This window comes from Schistocerca cancellata, chromosome 5 (genome assembly GCF_023864275.1).
Source record: "Schistocerca cancellata isolate TAMUIC-IGC-003103 chromosome 5, iqSchCanc2.1, whole genome shotgun sequence".
In the NCBI taxonomy this organism is placed as follows: Eukaryota; Metazoa; Arthropoda; class Insecta; order Orthoptera; family Acrididae; genus Schistocerca; species Schistocerca cancellata.
Window position 1 is genome coordinate 327,075,066 of NC_064630.1, and position 20,354 is coordinate 327,095,419.

The window sequence follows — 20,354 nt, forward strand, 5'->3', positions numbered from 1 at the left end:
CGTAGTTTATTAGGCAGACAGGACTTAAATGAGATAGCAGCCAACATGAAACAATACATGGCAAAATGTTTATATTCGTATTATTCTTATGGTGACGAGAATACTGCATGTGATTCACAATTTGTAAAAGTTCCTATTAGCAACCAACTCGTCTCACAGATAGGAAAAAAATTCAGAACGTAGAGTTGGCCATATTGACAAACATCCCAAACAGTCTTGGCAGTCGGATTTTCGTAGTACATTGAAATGCTGCTACATTCGAAGATGAAAGATACGGAATTTGTATTTACTTCGTTGGATAATGTATGAAAATGCAGTGGTCGAAACTCGGGGCGGAGAAAAAAGCTTGTCTTCCACTTTTTTTTTTTTAATTTATTTCCTGACGCAGAGGTTTTGGCGCCAGTATTTATCTTTGTGCCTACAAAGCATGCCTGTGTGGTGCTACATATATTCGACGGCTGAAGTAAGCTGTGGCGGCACCCACCAACATTTTTCAGAACTTCCGCTTGCGTTGCACTCGATTCTAAGCCGCAGGCGGTTTTTTGGATTACAAAAACCGGAAAAAAAGTGCGGCTTAGATTCGAGTAAATACGGTACTACAACAGACATCATAACTTTTGAAACAGTCCATCCCTGTGGAAGAAAGAGTGATTAGAAAGGGGGGCAAGTCACTTAGCTCACAGGTTGAGGGATCACATGGGAGATCCCTCTGATATTGGGGTCTGACTGACATATCTCTCCCTATAACATTACCCCAGCCTATCCCTTCTTCCTACCTGAAAAAGCAACTAACAGTTTCAAAAGCAAGGATAATACATCTTGTCACTCACAACTTACAATTTCACCTATTCAAGGTAATTAGCAGACAGTCATTCTCTCTTCCAGCAATTTTGTCAAGGAAATTTTCCTTTTGATGCAATTAATTACCTTTCAGCATTCTTTTGAACTGAAGCCTTCATGTTCTAATGGCTACTCTCTTCTTGATATTCTTGGTTCTTTGTTCCAGTTCACAAGTTGTCCTTACCCTATCACTGAAAATAATGTACACTTCCTCATGCTGACAATGTCAATAACATTGGCAATGTTGACAATTTATTCTTTAGTATACATTTTGTATGTACATATACTCAACAAATACAAAAATCTTTTGAACAGAACAGTAAACTGTTTCACTGCTTTCAATAATAATCTGAGCCACTTCGATAAAACACATGAATTTATGAATAGTCAATAATTTATTTGCTTTCACTATTAGAGTAGTTTGTAACAACTACGTATGTGAAATATGTTCTCCACATGTCCGGAGAACTCATGACTAGACATCGTCTGTTGCTTCTAGGACAGCACCACTGTATGCTAGATCCCAATAATGTTCTACAGAATGTTTTTTAAAATGTTCCCGTGCAAGTTTTTCACTAGGACAAACTTTGAATTTCATTTCCCCAAAATTTCTCTGTTTTACTGTTCCCTGAAAAGAAAACAAAAATTCAGTTATTTATGTGAGAAGAAAAACAATGGGCATATTACATAAAGCAATAAATAATTTTTATGAACTAACATTTCAAGAAAATTCATCAGTAGTAGCAACTAATAAACATAAGGGGCCATATCAAAAAGTTTCCATTTGAAGGCCATACTGTCCAGAATCAGTATATCACGTGAACTCGCTGTGAGCAATGAGGCAGTCATCCCACTGACACTTCAGGTATAAGAACAGCATGTCCTACTGTACGAAGAAATCTGCACCTACCTGCTGCACATCATCGCCTGACAGGAATCGTTGACCCTTTAAGGCTCTTTTTCTTTTAAGGAAGTGAAGGCACGATATTCACATGATGAATGATCAGAACTACAGGGCGAGTGCGAGTGTGTCGCACCTGAGTTTGTGTAACTTCTGCATTATGACATTTGCAACAGGGAAATTGGTGTTATTATGCAGCAGCAGCACAGAAATTGGTGGATCATTCCACAATGGTGGTTTTCAACAGACACATTGTTCATTCTCTGATGGATGTCTATCGTTGTTTGCCTTCGGCAGCCAAGAGATGAGTAATAGCATGTGGTGGGAACACTCAGTAATAACATTGCTATAGTTCATTTTTCCACATTTACTACATGCACATTCTGAAAGACACAAATGCACACTAATCCCTTGCCTAGATGTCAGTGCTTATATATTTGTGCCAGAGTTGCATTATGTTACAGATACGCTGCTGCAAAATGAAAAATCAGGCCTTAACAAACCATTATAATCCAACTAGGTTTCAGTGCAAAACTCTTCTCTATTTTATATCATACTAGTTGATGATTAGAGTGATGAGGCTTGCCTTGAGTGTATCTATCACAACAAGACAACACAGGAAATGTTGCATTAAAATCCAAGGCCCAACCAGTAGCTGAGACACATTAGTCACTGGCGACTGACGTTAGTGAACACAACTGATGATGCCTGCTAAACAAATAGCTTCTGGTCTATTCAGTTAAATGTGAGGACATAGAAAAACATGCAAAGAACCACCAAAGGATTGTCATGAGTTTCTGAAAGGTGCAGGAAAGATGTATTATACAATTAATTCATGTATTAATAAAAAAGGTACTAAACAATAAAATTCTTGGCGATCTCTGGCTTTTCTCAGTGTGACTGATTCATCACATTTTTAGGGGTAAGGCTTAGTAGACAATTTCAGCTTTGTACACAATACTTTAAGTGACCTAAGTCAGTTGCTCAAAGTGATGGTCTTATTTGTGCATGTCACCTGTCCTTCAACCTGCTGGGTCAGACATCAGACATCAAAACATTGGGCATGAAACTGAATCCATCTGTTTGGGAACTTCAAAACATAGTAGCAATAAAAACCACTATTAATGTTGAAACATAAATTCAGAGACTTTACGACATTACAGAACAAAGATTAGTAAGATTCATTATCAAGTGACAGAAGATAACACCTACATACTGGATAATTGAAAGTCATCCATGTTACTGATACTGTCTCAGCATAAAGAGAAGAAGTAATCTGGTGTTAATATAGTAATTTAAGTGAGTTCTTGGATTCTTCCATCACTTATTATTTTTTTCTGTATGTTTCCTGCCAAGTTCTACAGTGGTACTCAGTAAATCACTGTATGTCAACTTCTACAGTGTTTCATAATATATCGCATTATAGCCATATTCAGTATAGGTATCAAGTACAGGTGGCAAAATAACAAATTTCTATGTCTCCTTGACTATATCAAGTGAGATTTTCATTAACTCTGCCTTAAAGGACACATCCTCCCTTTCTGATAATGATATAAAGTGGCCCAAACTGTGCCATCCAGCTAGTCTCCCTGTAATAATGAAACAAAACTGTGAGCAGCACGCACCACTTCTATGCAAAGTGACACTCCCATTACCTAAAATTCTTTACTGGAAAAAAAAGAGAAGAGAATTTGGCAGAACAGGTTTGTAAGTGCACCATTAGGAAAGAAACACATTTGCATGATTTTTGTGTTACACAGTTGCCTGTTTTTATTGTGAATGAAGGAATCTGAGTGTGTTAAGAGTCAAGCAGCACTTAATAATTTGCTTTATTTATTAAGGCACATACAACGGGCCATAAACATTGCATATTCTGACAATATATCCTGGACAATTTGGTGGACACCATTGCAACTAACGGAAAAAAATATGGAATGAAAATTAACACAAATAAAACAAAAGTATTGGCAATAGGAGGAAATAAGGAAATAAAAATTGTGCTGAATGGAGAAACACTAGAACAGGTGCAAAATTTTAAGTATCTTGGAAGCAGGATAGACACCAACTGGAAGTGCACCACAGAAATTAAAACAAGGATAGCAATGGCAAAAGAGGCGTTTTATAAGAAAAGGAGAATCTTCTGCAGCGGTCTGGACAGATAACTCAGAAAGGGACTCATAAAATGTCTTGTATGGAGTGTTCTTCTATATGGCGCTGAAACATGGACTATGAGGAAAAAAGACAGAGAAAGGCTGGAGGCTTTTGAGATCTGGACATGGCGGAAGATGGAAAGAATAAGTTGGATGGACAGAGTAAAAAATGAAGAGGTACTGAGAAGAGTGGGAGACTAGATGTAATAAAGAGAAGAAAAAGAAATTGGATTGGGCATATATTAAGAAAGAATGACGGACTGATAAAAAGTTTTAGAAGGTTATGTAGAAGGGAAAAGGAAGCGAGGAAGGAAGAGATTCCAGATACTGGATGACATGATGGACGGTACAACATACAGCAGCCTTAAGAAGGAAGCAATGGATCGCAGAAAATGGAGAGGCAAAGGACCTGCTAATATAGCAGATAACTGATGATGATGATGATCCTGACAATGTCGTCTGGCAACACTGCAGCCATATGACTACAACATTACCAGCCAGTACTGCCCAGCAACATATTTCCAGGCCAGAAGTGTTTACAAAGGATCACAGTATTGCCACAAAATGAAAGAACGCAAGCTAGTGGAAGTCAGTGCGGCTCGACAGCTTTTCCACCACACAAGAAATCAAAGTTAGAAAGAAGATGATGAATCAGGCTTCAAGGATGCAAATATAATAATAATTGTTATTATTTAGGGAAGTGGAATGCTTCACAAAATTTAACTAATGAACTGATGCTGGATACCAGATATTGAATTTTAGCAGAATGTTGAAACATGATTTCGACTATCTCATACAAATAGTTTGTCTGAGAATTTCTAAAACCCATAAAGATATGAAAGAGTGTATACAAGTTACAACCCAATTGGAGATAATCCATCAGTTTTTAGTTGTTCATGATTCATGCGATTCATGCAGAAGTTTAATGTACCGCTTTAAAGTTCACTATTCATCAACAAGCCTTATGGTACCAAAAGTGTGTACTTCAATGCTTTGGTAGAGGGTCTGAATATTACTGAGCTTCTCAAACTATTACCGTATTTACTCGAATCTAAGCCGCACCTGAAAAATGAGACTCGAAATAAAGGGGAAAAAAAAAAAATAAAAAAAAAAAAATTAAAAAAAATAAAAAAAAAAAATTCCCAAATCTAAGCCGCACCTGAAATTTGAGACTCGAAATTCAAGGGGAGAGAAAAGTTTTAGGCCGCACCTCCAAATCGAAACAAACTTGGTCCATTGTAATATGAGACACAATTTAGGTCGAATGAATGACGATACAGCTACAGTAGTTTGGTTCGAGTCGAAAGCTTAGCAGTTAAGCTTTACCATGCTATGCGTCAGGCGCTCCGTCTGTATTTATACGGATACCCTTCCTTTTTCATGTGCTTCGTCTGGTTTGAATCGATTGCTTATTTTGCTTTGATCTGATAAGTGCCGTTTTCTATGTTATAGGTGTTTACGTCAGTCACTCGAAGCTGAAAATGCATTACTATACTGTGTCATGCATTGTTTGTCGCATTCTGATAGTGCGGGTTTACGGCCTGTCGCTGCTCGCGGCATGGCAGGCTCTTGTGCGCGCTACCGCCGCCTACAATTTAAAAAAGAGAGGAATCATCTCATTAGCGAAACAATGGCAAGAGACTGCTATTTGTTGTTACTTAGACTGCTGCTTTCTTTGATAATGATCAACAAGAACCAAATAATAGACTGTGTATGATAGAACATGTTCTGAACGAGAGTTTGGTGAAAATTTTTCTACGTTTGAAAATCTTTGCGGCCGCTTCTTTAGTACATCAAATTCTGCACAGAAATTAGTCATCTTAGATTTAAAAATCTAGTCAGTTGCCGTGCTTCATTTCTGACTGTATCACTATTAGGCATAAGAGTAATACGAATATAAACATGACACGATACGTATATTCTTCCGCGTTTGCTGTTGTCTCACTCTAGTTTCTTAGTTTATTTGGCAGACAGGATTTAAATGAGATAGAAGCAAACACGAAAGAATACATGGCAAAATGTTTATATTCGTATTATTCTTATGGTGAAGAGAATACTGCATGTGATTCACATTTCATCAGGTTCCTATTAGCAACCATCTCTTCTCACAGGTAGGAAAAAATTCAGAACGTAGAGTTGGCCATATTGACAAAAATTTCAGTATTACCAGTCGGATTTTCGTAGTACATTGAAATTCGAAGATGAACAATACAGAATTTGTATTTACTTCGTTGGATTGTGTATGAAAAAGCAGTGGTCGAAACTCGGGCGGAGAAAAAAAAGCTCGTCTTCCAATTTTGTTTTTAAATTTTATTTACTGACGCAGAGGTTTTGGCGCCAGTATTTATCTTTGTGCCTACAAAGGATGCCTGTGTAGCGCTACATATATTCGACGGCAGAAGTTAGTTGTGGCAGCACCTATCAACATTTTTCAGAACTTCCACTTGCTTTGCACTCGATTCTAAGCCGCAGGCGGTTTTTTGGATTACAAAAACCGGAAAAAAAGTGCGGCTTAGATTCGAGTAAATACAGTAACCGTCCAGCAGGTGCACTGATTTTCGTAAAACGAGAGGGCATACACATGTAAAGGACAGCTGTATTTATGCTACCAAAGTATACACATGTATGAGCAAAATCACAGTTTAATTAAACAACAATAAAATAAACTTATACTTGATGAGCTAATCATTGTGTAATTAAACAATAATAAAATAAACTTTCATTGTACTCTGTTGCCGCAAACAGGTGTTACCACACATTAATGACCCACTTTGTGCATTAAACAGCACAGTTATTTCAGTTCCTGCCCAACACTTATTCAATTACTAACAATCACGCAGGCAATTGCCTCCTTAGGGTGTTGTACTGCTAGCTTGGAATCTGGGTCTGCTGCTCACTTGGGAGTATAACGACACAGCTCAACACTGTGGTAGTTGAAGCAATAATGAAGGAATAGATGCAGGCTTGTAATTGTATAACGACAACAGAACGTTACAAAACAATGTTATTTGTGCTTGGTGCTCTTTATATGTAGGCAATCCCGCTTGAGGGTTCAGCTACTTTTGCTCTCCATATAATTGTTAATCTTGGACACAAACAACTTAACCTCCTGAAATATTTTGTATATTTCCACTCACCCATGTCTTACGGAATAATTTTCTGGGGTAACTCACCACTTAGTAAGAAAGAAATGATAGTACAAAAACGAGCAGTAAGAATAATATGTGGTGTTTACCTACAGATGTCACGTAGGTACCTCTTCAAGGAAACAGACATTTTAACTGCACCTTCAGAACACATGTATTTGCTAATGAAATTCGTCACAAATAATCCATTACAGCTTGACAAGAGCAGTAAGGTCCACACCTACAGCACTACAGGAAAAGATGACATGTATTATCCATTATAGAAGCTATCAGTGGCTCAGGAAGGATTTCAATATGCAGCAACAGAAATATATGAACATTTCCTCAATAACATGAAATGTCTGACGGACAGTAACGCAAATTTTAAATTTAATCTAAAGTCATTTCTCCTGGACAACTCCTCCTGCTTCATGGATAAATTTCCTTTTAAAACTGGTAGCTTGTGCATTTAAATAATAATAATGATAATAATAATAATAATAATAATAATGTGTTCATTAATGTTAACACTAATTTTGTATTCATATCCTGTAAACTGGCTCATCCCACATCATTTTGATAAAAGAATTGATCAAATGTTTTATGGAACATGTAACGAACTTTCATTAAGGGAAGAATACACTCTTTTAAAATTTTATTTTTATCCGCCAGCACTATCAATATGTGTTTCAGGTATGTCTCGAGATAGTATGAACATCACGGCATCAAATGTAAACCATTTGGATGAAGAGCCATCTATGATTTCACTCCTCTTACACAATTTTTTTGGTTCGCATCTGGCTTAGCTTCGAAGACTATGGAATTTTTGGTTGTGTGTCATCAAGCGTAATTCCGAACTCACTGGCAACAGCTCATAAACTGATTTTTCATATTCCAATATCTATATACATTAATCTTGACACCCCATAGCTCTGGATGTGGATATATCACATTTATAAAATTAACAGTTTCCTTATTTGTCCACTTCTCCATTGCTGTAAACCACAAACTCACAATAAGAAAACATGTGGCAATACAAATGCACACAAAAATCTTTCAAAGAATAGCAAATTTGTATTGTTTTCATTCATACCTATGACTGCAGTGCTGTTGGTGAGAGAAGTAAGAAGCAGAGGTTGGAGACAGAGGAAAACATTTTCAAACGAGGATAGAGATATTGCCCTGTTATATGAAATATTCCCACCCTTGGTGAAGAACACTGGCAACCCCTCAGCAGCTACCTGCAAAAACTGCCCAGCCATACTGCAGCCACACTGTAGCATCATCGACTGACAGCAGTGCTACTGCATCCAAAATGGCCCACCTAATAGCATATTTAGAAACACCACACAATGTGCCAAATGCAGACTGGCTATGTGTTGGGACCTGAAAATGTAGAATGCTGTACAGACAGAACTGACACGGCAAGGTATAGACACAGAACTGAAAATTATTCACATGTTAGGGGATGAATTTAGACATGGTCAAAATGCGTTGACAGGTTTTGTTTTGTCTGGTTTCTAGTCTGAACACTATAAACTAGCAGTCCAACCAACTGTAAATGAATTACAATTATTACTGCCAGAGGAGGAGAAGCAAAGGGGGGAAGCAAGTCCCGCCTCCCTCTCGCAAGACAGCAGAGTGCTCTGCATTTCTGGGAAAGCAGAAGTAACACATCTGTCCAATGAATCGCTGAACCCTTCTCTTTGAGGATGTCCACATTGAAAATGGTATCAGAGACCATGACGTGATTGTGCCAACAATGATGTACAAAGGACAACTAAAACAAGCAGAAAGTTATATATGCTAAGAAAACTAGATAAAAAATCATCAGTGACATATCTCAATGAGGAACTTCAGACTTTCAGGACAGAACAAGAGCATATAGAGAAACTCTGGCTCAAGTTTAAAAGAATAGTTGACCACACACTGGATACATATGCACCCAGTAGAACAGTTCATAATGGGAGGAAACCTCCATGGTATACTGTCACTATAAAGAAACTTCTTAAGAAACACAGATTACTGCATAAGACATGTAAAACAAAGCATAGGGTTATAGATAGAGAGATGCTGAATGAATAGGGTTTCACCGTCAAAAGAGCAATGCTTGATGGCTTCAATGACTACTGTAGCAGGATATTGTCAAGTGATCTTTCACAGACCCAAAGAAATTCTGGTCATATGTAAAGGCTGTTAGTGGCACCAAAGTTAGTGCCCAGCCCCTAGTGAATGAGACAGGAACTGAAATTGAGGGTAGCAAAGCAACAGTTGAAACACTTAACTCCATTTTCAAATATTCTTTTACAAAGGAAAACCCATGAGAATTGCCCCAGTTTAATCCTTGTACCACTGAAAAGATGAATGAAATAACTATTAGTGTCAGTGGTGTTGAGAAACAGTGGAAATCCTTAAATTGAACAAAGCTCCAGGCTCAATGGGAATCCCTGTCAGATTCTATACTGAATTTGTGGCTAAGTTGGCCCCTCTTCTAACTACAATCTATAGTAGGTCCCCTGAACAAAAAGCTGTGCCCAGTTCTTGGAAACAGGTACAGGTCGCACTCGTCAACAAGAAGGGTAGCAGAAGTGATCCACAAACCTGTTGTCCAATATACTTGTTACTGATTTGTTGTAGAATCTCGGAACATACTCTGAGCTCAAACATAATGAAGTATCTCGAACAGAATGACCTCCTCAATGTCAATCAGCATGGATTTCATTGACTCAGTACCACACCTATGCTTATTGTCAAAAGTGCGATCATATGAGGTACCAACTGAAATTTGTGACTGGATCGAGGACCTTTTGGTAGGGAGGATGCAACATGTTATCTTGAATGGAGAGTCATCATCAGATGTAGAAGTAACTTCAGGTGTGCCTCATGGAAGGGTGTTGGCACACTTGCTGTTCATGTTGCATATTGATGACCTTGCAGACAATATTAATTATCAGGCATTTTGCAGACGATGCAATTATCTATAATGAAGTACTAACTGAAAGAAGCTGCATAAATATTCAGTCAGATCTTGATAAGACTTCAAAGTGGTGCAGAGATTGGTAACTTTCTTTAAATGTTCAGAAATGTAAAATTTTGCCCTCTACTCAAAAAAGGTAGTATCTTATGACTATAATATCAATGAATCACTGTTGGAATTGGCCAATTCATACAAATACCTGTGTGCAGCACTTTGTGGGGATATGAAATGGAATGATCACACAGGTTCACTAGTAGCTACAGTAGGTGGTAGACCTCAGTTCATTGGTAGAATACTGGGGAAGTGCAATCAATCTATACTGAAAATTGTTTACAAATCACTCATGCAACCAGTTCTAGAATATTACTCAAGTGTGTGGAAAGAATATTTAACATATTCAGATGGGCAGCACGAATGGTCACAGGTCTGGTTAATCCTTGGGAGAGTGACAGAGATACTGAAGGAACTGAATTGGAAGACTCTTAAAGATAGACGAAAAATGTACCGAAGAAGTTAACAAAGTTCCAAGAACTGGCTTTAAATCATTACTCTTGGAATAAACTGCAGATCCCTGCATATTGCTCACATAGGAATCTTTAAGATATGATTGGAACAATTACTGCACACACAGATACATTCAACAATAATTTTTCCCGCACACCATATGTGAATTGAACAGGAATAAACCCTAACAATTGGTACAATGAGACATGGTGGTTTGCAGTATAGTCGCAGATGGTGTTATGGGAGTGGTGGATCATAATTGGTATCTTCACTTATTTCAAAGTAAGAAAAGAAAACAATGAGCAACACACAAAGAGCATTTGGTAATGGCTACTGCACAATTGCTTGCTGACACTGGCAGTGCCTTAAACAGAAATAGTTCAGGCCCAACCTCTACCAGTGCTTGATGCAACATCAGTTCAAAACACCTGCCACTTAAAACTATCATGTTCAATGCATTCACATTATATTAACTTCTGAACTGTAGCTAGCAGCCAGATGCACACATTTCTGTGCTCTGAGCTGTTCGGTATCACAGCTGAGCACTATGTTGTATTACATGGTTGTTGGTTAGTTTAAAAGAGGGGGAGGTCATCAGTCCCTTGTCTCTAATAAAACAATGCCATAAGTATGAGAATAAAACAGATGAGACACATAACACAAAACAGAAAGAAAGGAAAAACCACAAGAACGAAGGAAAAGCAACGAACACAAGGAACAAAAGAGGACAATAAAACAACAGACGCTAGAAACAGAAGAGATTAAAACAAAGCATATTACAGTGGCTGGCTGGCCACAAGAATAAAAAGGAAAAGCCAGCCACTCTGCAACACATTAAAACCTCCACCCTAAAAGCACTAGGGTGGAGGACACACAGGGACAAAGGACATGCACTAAAGCTTAGATCAAATGATAAAACCCGCCTTCACGAATAAAATGTAAAACTAAAAACCAGCCAATGAGGAGTTGTCAGACAAAATGAGCAGCAACGAGTCCGGTAACACAAGATTTCATCCCTGTGCAGTCAAAGCGGGACAGTGCACCAGAGTATGGGCCACTGTCAAGCGGGCACCGCACCGACACTGAGGCGGGTCTTCACGGCGCAAGAGGTAACTGTGGCTCGCCCAAGTGGGGCCAACGCGGAGCCAGCAGAGGACAACTGATTCCTTGCGAGAGGCCCGCATGGAAGACTTCCACACATTCAAGGTCTCCTTAATGACACGCAGTTTGTTGTGCGTACTGTTATGCCATTCCGTCTCCCAAAGCTGAAAAACCCTACGGCGTAAGTCAGAACGCAGATCAGGTTCAGAGATGCCCATCTGCAGAAGCAGTTTCCGCGTAGCCTGTTTGGCCAGTTCGTTGCCTGGAATGCTGTGTCCTGGGGTCCACACAAACACCACTGAACGACGGGACCGGTCCAGGGCATAGATGGACTCCTGGATGGACACCACCAAAGGATGGTGAGGGTAGCACTGGTCGATAGCTTGTAGGCTGCTCAAGGAGTCAGTACACAGAAGAAACGATTCCTCAGGGCATGAACGGATATACTGGAATGCATGAGATATGGCCACCAGCTCTGCAGTGAATACACTGCAGCCATCAGGCAAAGAATGCTGTTCAATATGGCCTTTGTGGACAAAGGCGAAGCCAACATTACCATCAGCCATCGAGCCATCAGTGTACACCACTTCAGAGCCAACATTACCATCAGCATCGAGCCATCAGTGTACACCACTTCAGAGCCCCAGAACACTTAAAGAATCGAGAGAAAGTGACAGCGGAGAGCCGCAGGGTTAACGGAGTCTTTAGGGCCACTCGAAAGAACAAGGCAAAGCTTCAGCCTACAGCTACACCACGGAGGTGTAAGTGAATGGACCTCGAGGAGAGGTGGGGAAGGGAAGGACTCAAGTTCAGACAGAAGCGATCGCACGTGAACTGCAATCATTAGCCCTGACCTGGGCCACCTATGCAGGAGGTGAACCTCCGTAGTTGGGAAAAGAAGACGGTAATTAGGATATTCAAGAGAGCTATTAATGTGTGCAACGTAACTGCCGAGCAGTTGTGCACATCTGATCTTCAATGGAGGGACTATAGCCTCCACCAGTATGCTTGTCACCAGACTCATCCTAAAAGCTCCTGTCGCTAGTTGAACTCTGCAATGGTGCAATGGGTCGAGCAAATGCAATGCTGAGGGTGCCACTGAACCATATTACATGGGATGTACCTTATAGACACTATTCAACTGCCCAGAGCTGGCACTGCACCAGAGCATCGAGCACAGTGACACATCATAGTGATTGTGCACTTTTTATTTTGCTATCACGTTCTTATGTCATTATCATTCCAAACTGGGCTTCACCAGATGATATGCTATACCATGAACAGAAAACTGGTTACATCTGTGATAATTAAATTCAGAAAATAAAACTATTTCAAACTATCCCTGATGAAACTGATCATCTAGATACAATCTGCAATGAAACAGCACCTGTTAGATAATTCTGTATTTTTGCTTTTTGAGGCAGAATGTGCAACTATATTTGCATTTATCGTAAAATGCAAATTTCTATCTGTTAGCAGTTTCTGTGTCACACACACAACTGCTGACTTCATATCGTCACTACTTTTCTATACAATAAATTTCAAAATTTGGCAAAATGTGAAAGAAGGGACTGCATTTCTGATATTGTTTAGATGTTACTTGAGCACAATGTCAGATGTTGCTGCAATTGCCACACTACTTCCGTAAGACACCTGCTCATCATGTTCAAGTGCTGATACTACGTAGAGAGCTGTGCTTGCAAGTCAATTTCTATAACAGCCAGCTGGAAAAGCAAAGGTGCTTGGACAAGGAGGAAGAGGCTGTATCATCATCAAAGGGTAAGCCATATGGATCTTCACAATGGGGAAACTGAGCCATGCAACATTGGAAATGTAACTGCAGGTTGTAGATTATTGGAATTTTATCATTACAGAAGTAGTCAAATATGTGCAGAGAATCAATTAATCATCACAGGTGGCAGAACAATGAATCTGACAAGAAAATACCAGTAGTTGCTCTAGGCCAGGATGGCTGGACTATCAATAACAATTTTGCAGAGGCACTTATGACTGAGTCTGCTGGCTGTGACCGAACTTCCCAAATTACCTACTGTGGATACTGTAACTAATTTTCTCCAATAGGTGTCTCTGGATGTTAAATTCCCTTGTTACGAAATTACAGCCATTTCATTCCTCTTGGCCCCTGCACTTTTCTAGGAATTTATTGTATTGATTGGCTCACCACAAACAGCTCTCTAGCTGAAATCAGTATGTGAAGATGGTGAGCACCTTCTTTGTATAAATATTATGTAGTTATTATAGCAACATCTCACACTAATTCTGCAAAACATTTGACTCATTACCATATGAAAGCTTATTAATGAATCTGCAATCAAATGGGATATTAAACAAAACTGAGTGAATTGAGGATTTCTTCGTAAATAAGACACAGCTCGCTATCTTGAATGGAGACTCGTCAACAGATGTAGTAATAATTTCAGGTGTGTCCTATGGCCCTTAATGTGCACGTACACATACATCTATGACTTCACAGAAAATATTTATAACCTTTTGCAGATGATGCGCTTAACTGTAATGAATACTATTTGACAAAAGCTACATAAATATAGAGTCAGATCTTGACAAGATTTCAAGCTGGTGGGAAGACTGGTAATTCACCATAAAAGTAAAGTTGTTCACTTCACAAAATTGAAAAACAAAGCAGTTGATGACTACAGTATCACCGAGTCAGAATTGCAATCAGCCAATTCGTACAAATATCTAGGTGTAATAATTATGGGAATATGCAATGGAATGTTCAGAAAGGTTGTCATTGAACAAGCAAATGACAAACTTCGGTTCTGATGGAGAAATACCACAGCCAACTGGTTTGCTGTAGTATTTCTCCATTGAAACTTATACACGGTTGCATGTTCAAAACTGGAAGACTTCTGTTCATTGGTAAAATACTGCGATAAGGCGGTCAGCCTATAAAGCAGACTGCTCCCAGCATTTGTGAGGCACATACCACATAGGACTGACAGTGAATACTGAATGAGTACAATGTAGGTTAGCAGGAATGGTCACCAGTTTGTTGTACATACTAAAGAGAATCACAGAAATGCTGAAAAATGTGAACTGGCAGAAACTTTATTAGATCAACTAACCTACAAGACCCTGCCTATGAAGTCTTGAAAATAACCACCATAGTGATGTGCACTTAAGATGACAGCATGTGAAGCATTCTGCACAAAGAGAGAAGGAGATAACCTGGGGTGTCACCAATGCACCCTCCATCTCTGTCCCATGCCTCACCTTCCACGTGTTGCCTACTCTTGCAACTGCCAAAACTGGGGGCACTATGCCAGACTGGCGTGTCTGCTTCTGACACTCCCTAGTAGAATTTATGTGCCTGGGAAAATACCTCCGCCACTTCTTTATGTAATATTTGTCATGCTTGCTTTATGCCACCAATAATGAGCATTACACTGGTTAAGTAACTTCACCATACATATACTAACATGAAAAGCAATGCTAAATGTTCTCTGTGTACCTTGAAGCAAACACTTACAGGATGACCAGGCAGAATGACATTACTGTGGTACACTACTCCTTGCCACACCTGCCCTCTTATGTGCACAAAACTGCAAATAAGGAGTCTAAGAATACGCTATGGCCCCTACATTCATCTCCGTAGGGTCCATGGAAGCAAGATTAGACTACGAGCAGTGGGCACATAAGCATTCATTCTTCGCTTGTTCCATATGTGAACTGAATGGTAAGAAACCCTATGCAGATGATGCATGTAAATGTAGAAAATCTACTTAAGTTTAATGAGCAACACTGGGATACAACAATGTCTGTGGACGCGCACATGCACATGATGTATGTAAACATAGAAAAACAACTTAAGTTTCACGAAAAACACTTGGATGCAACACTGTGTGTGTGTGTATGTGTGTGTGTGTGTGTGTGTGTGTGTGTGAGAGAGAGAGAGAGAGAGAGAGAGAGAGAGAGAGAGAGAGAGAGAGAGAGAGAGAGAGTGGGAACAATAAAATTATATGGACTATCATGCCTAATGCCTACAAAACCATGGATCTTAGCTTGTATTGTGTACATTACAATCCTTCACAAATAAGTAATAATATCCGCCAACGACATTTCTAAACTTCATTGTCTGCACTTACCTCCCACACTAACACACATTTGTTTGGGTGCTCGTTTCCTTCACTATCTTTCACAGAATCTTCTTCCCACTTTATCCTATTCAACATCAATCTTTTGTATTTCTTCTGTTGTTTAGCACCACCTTCCACAACTACAACATTACAGTCTTTAAAAAGGACTACACAACCTGTCATAAATAACTGTTTTGCATTTGTTTCAACTTTATATTTCTTTGCAGGATTTGATAATTCATTTACCCTGGAACAAAATAATGTAGGACATTAACAGTTGCAAAAAAGTAACAAAATCCATTAAACAGATTAAATTTGATTTAAATAGCTATGATTTAATTGTTTTTCCTTTTAAATGTAAATGTCATGTGACTAGGGCCTCCCGTCGGGTAGACCGTTCGCTGGGTGCAAGTCTTTAAATTTGACGCCACTTCGGCGACTTTCACGTCGATGGGGATGAAATGATGATGATTAGGACAACACAACACCCAGTCCCTGAGCGGAGAAAATCTACGAATCAGCCAGGAATCGAACCCGGGCCCTTAGGATTGACATTCTGTCACGCTGACCACTCAGCTACCAGGGGTGGAGGTTTTTCCTTGTGATGGAGTGTTATAAAAATGAATGACATGGTATGAAAGGGTACAGTTTACTATATTTTACAAATGTCATGTACAATAATTTATTTCAAATATTAACTGCATCATTCACAGAAAGAGAATTTACAGGTTCTCCATTTGAAGTTTTACACTAATCTATGAAACAAAATATGTATGTCAATCTAATTTAATTGGACAGATAAAAAAATCTACTCATCAAGTGGCAGTAGAACACACATATAAAAGAGGGTTGTAATTAGGCAAGCTTTCGGAGCCAGTGGCTCCTCCTTCAGGCAGAAGGGTTGAAGAGGATGGAAAAGAATTGGAGAGGTACAGGAAAAGGAGTAGATTTTGAGATAGTCATCCAGAACCTCCGGTCAGGGAAGACTTACTGCACGGGATGATAAGGAAAGACTATTCTCACATCCTGTGCGGTCAGTGTCCCCTGACCTGTGGTTCTGGGTGACTTTCCTGAAATCTACCCCTTTTGCTTGACCTCTCCAGTCCTTTTCCTTCACCTGTCTTTCTTCCCCTTCAACCCTTCTGTCTGAAGGAGGAGAAACTGGTTCTGAAAGCTTGTCTAATTACAACCCTCTTTTATGTGTGTGTTCTGCCGTCGCTTGCTGAGTGGAATTTTTTATCTATTCAATTAAATTATTTTGTCAAAAATTGACTGTTTTCACTAGTAAGTTATTAAAGGCCAGTAAGTAGTATGAGACCAGCTACTGGTGAAACATACAAACTATAAAAAATTGTAAATGATAATTACATACATGTCAGTGAGATTGGATTAACACCAGACTCATCTACACAAATATGGAAATACGTTTACATCAGCAGCTAAAACTTAAAGACCAAACCTATTCAATAGCATATATCATGCTAAGTATCACAAATGTCTGAATTTTTTAAAATAATAACAACAATGCTGATGTGTTTGTATTATTTTATTCCTAAGATTCCATTTTTCTAGGATAAAATTCCTTTTGAGGAATAAATTGTGCTTGTAAATATAAAGCAAGAAAGATAGTAGGTGACATCCAATAAACAGGACTCAGAAATGAATAAAAGAACAGTAATGAATCAAATTAACTCAGCCTCACTTTATGTTGTTCCAATTATAATCCTAAAAACTAAGTAACTCTCCCTCCCCCAACTTACAAGGTTGAGAGCAGTTAATAGAAACAACCTCAAGATTTACAGAGCAAACATTTAATTTCAGTTTACAGACTGTATTTTTACTAAATCTCTTACCTTATAGCACAACAATAATAATATTAATTATCAGTTTATCATTATTATAAATGCTACAGCTGGCCACAAATGCATTATAAATGCTCAGTTAATTATTAATCAGTGTAGGAAAAAAACCATAAAAAGTTAAGAGTGGAGTTATTTCAGACTTCGGCAAATACCAAGAATACAGTTCCTGAGCTGTGGTGTTTGATACCCAGTTGTACCGAGTTTATTCAGCTAGTTCTTAGTTTGGAAACCCACCACACAATATTTACTGAAACCTGACTCTAAACAGCACATTACATATACATTGTTATTCCAGCAAACATAATGACCACTTTATAAATAGCTAGTTTGACACAGTAAATAATGATCTAAATATAAAGGAATACTGGCTATGACAAGCATAAATAATATTAAATACAAATGACATCAAAACTGGCATGGCCTTATGCAATCAGAAAGAGTTTTTGGCCTATCTTTTCAAGTATTTTAAGAAACACCAAACATTACTGAGGATAAAGTAATCACAATACCTATGTGAAATTTACAAAATAGTTCATGTCTTTGGGGGTGCACTCAGAAACAAGAAACATTAACAGTATTTTAAACCTATAATAAAACTTGTCATACCTATACACTGAAACAAATACACCAAGAGTTGTGTCTTCCTTCAGTTTCCGTACTTTCTTTTCTCTTTTTTGTTCTGCTGTTAACTGTCTGGCAGCATTTGCTTCTTGGTGAGCTTTCTGTCTTTTTGCCATTTGTTCTCGGACATGAGCTTCAATTTTTGTGGGGTCCTGAACTGCTTCTGTTCCCAATACGCGCATGAGATTTGATATTCTCAGCTGCAGGAAAGGAAAAGTATAAAATTAAAAATAAATCAAAGAAAAGTAATTTGACAGTTTTGAGTCATTCAAGCAAAACATGAAAGAGTAACACTTGAAACACGTGCACATGAAGTAATATTTTTGTAACTATAGTTCTAAACATTAATATCAAACAAATTGTTTTAAGATGAAGAAGTATTTTCAAACTTACATATATTTTCACCATAACCTTTTAACTGGACATAACAGCTATATCATCAATGGCCTGCTCATTCTCAATGAGTTCGACAGATATATTCGTCTGCAGCATTCTATAGCTGTAGCTAATAGGAATGATGAGCTTCAGGCTGGCAGGTTTTATAATGTAATTAGCTGATGCTTCCCCCCACTATATGCTACCACTCGTCAGACAAAATAATGTTTTCTCAGCTAGTTAAAATGTTTTTACTAGCACACTTGTTGAGTCAAGTGACAAAAACCATGCTTTTTGTGTCATTAGTTTTATTTTTACAAAATGATGACCTTCAGCAATGGCAAAAAGGAGCCATTTATTGGACCCAGAGATATAATAGTTGCTTTTAGACAGCGATGACTACTTTGGTAACAGCTTTAATAGTCGGTAAGAGACAGAGGGTGAAGAAAACGGAGAGCGATTTGGATTCAATGTCATCTTACGATCATGCAGTATTGCAACAGATGCCGCAAAATGCTTTTGTGCATGTTAGTTCAGCTCGCCAGTACTTTTTGTTTCCTGGTAAGAGTGTCATAAATGTATCATTATTTTACAGAATGAAGTGCAAAAAACAACTGACCAAACAATTTTATACGTATATCAATGCATAGCTTTTCATCCCAATTTAGCAGCAGAGTCTATCTTTTGTTCCTGGCAAGACACAACACATGATGAAGTGAAGACTTTCTTCAAAGATATGTTTTAACACACTATACAATTCTGAAATCTTGTGTTTTTGTGATAAAATAAATAAAAATGCATGTGTAACTACCAAAGTTTCTATTAACAATTGAAGTAAGTGTCCTAACACATTGAAAATATCAGGAAATAATGCAACACAATCAAAAATCACGATGGGCTGTAAAATGTACAGTAGTTATAGAGGTACAAGCACAAAATAACTGGTTAACTTCATGTAAGGGTGAGCAACAAATAAATAAACAATAAAAGAAAAACTGTTGAAGACAGCACAGAAAACGCTGAAGTATGATTGCGTAAAGAAAAACCAAGCAAATGGTGTCTGGCGTAAGATGGAATCTCTCTCCAATTTTTCTCCACAAGCACGAAAAGAAAGATCACCAACATCCAAAGGATGTTTAATCTTCAATGAATTTTGCGCAAGCCAGCACACCATTCTTTAGAAAAATAAATCATGAAAAAAAAAGTTTCCTCTCTTGGTAAAATTTCTCCACTTTGCGGACAATACATCATATGATCTCTTAGGTGCTGTGAGCAGAAAACTATTCAAATTTCAGACAGTTATGGAACATCAGCAATGGAGATTCAAATCAGTTTACATGTTGATGAACCTCTGCTGCAGCGGAGAAGATGTATTAAATGGAGGCAATTTACTCCTTGAAAGTGTAGCATATTTGCTGTCAAGTTTTATAAACTATGTGAAAACTGTTCAGGATATACACAGGACTTCATTGTTCGTACTGGTAAGGACACATATTATGGCAGGCAGCAACCTAAAGAGAAAATAATTTCTTGCATTGTTTTGGAGCTTGCTGGTGATTTGTTTGGAAAGAGTTATTGTATTTACTTCGACGTAAGAATGCCAATGTTGATGGCACCATGTGGCAGAATAGAAAGGAGTTCCTGACTTCATAAAAATCACAAACTGTGATGGCCTACAGTAAAAAGCAGATGCTGATGACACACTACTAGAGTGATGCTGTTTGGTCTGCATGTTACATTACAATTCATTTCATAAAGTAAATTCAGAGAATGGCATCAT

General features: G+C 38.3%; 1 protein-coding gene across 1 annotated transcript in view; it reads right to left on the reverse strand.

Annotated features, from left to right (window-relative positions):
* Positions 1–1,051: 1,051 nt before the first annotated feature.
* LOC126187666 (U4/U6 small nuclear ribonucleoprotein Prp3) overlaps positions 1,052–20,354 on the reverse strand; it is a 66,578-nt gene continuing 47,275 nt past the window's right edge. Inside the window, exons 10-12 of the mRNA XM_049928895.1 lie at positions 18,185–18,399; positions 15,726–15,963; positions 1,052–1,468 (exon numbers count right to left, since the gene is read on the reverse strand). Of these exons, the coding sequence (XP_049784852.1) occupies positions 1,316–1,468; positions 15,726–15,963; positions 18,185–18,399 (606 nt within the window). The 3' untranslated portion in view covers positions 1,052–1,315. The remainder of the gene's footprint in view (positions 1,469–15,725; positions 15,964–18,184; positions 18,400–20,354) is intronic.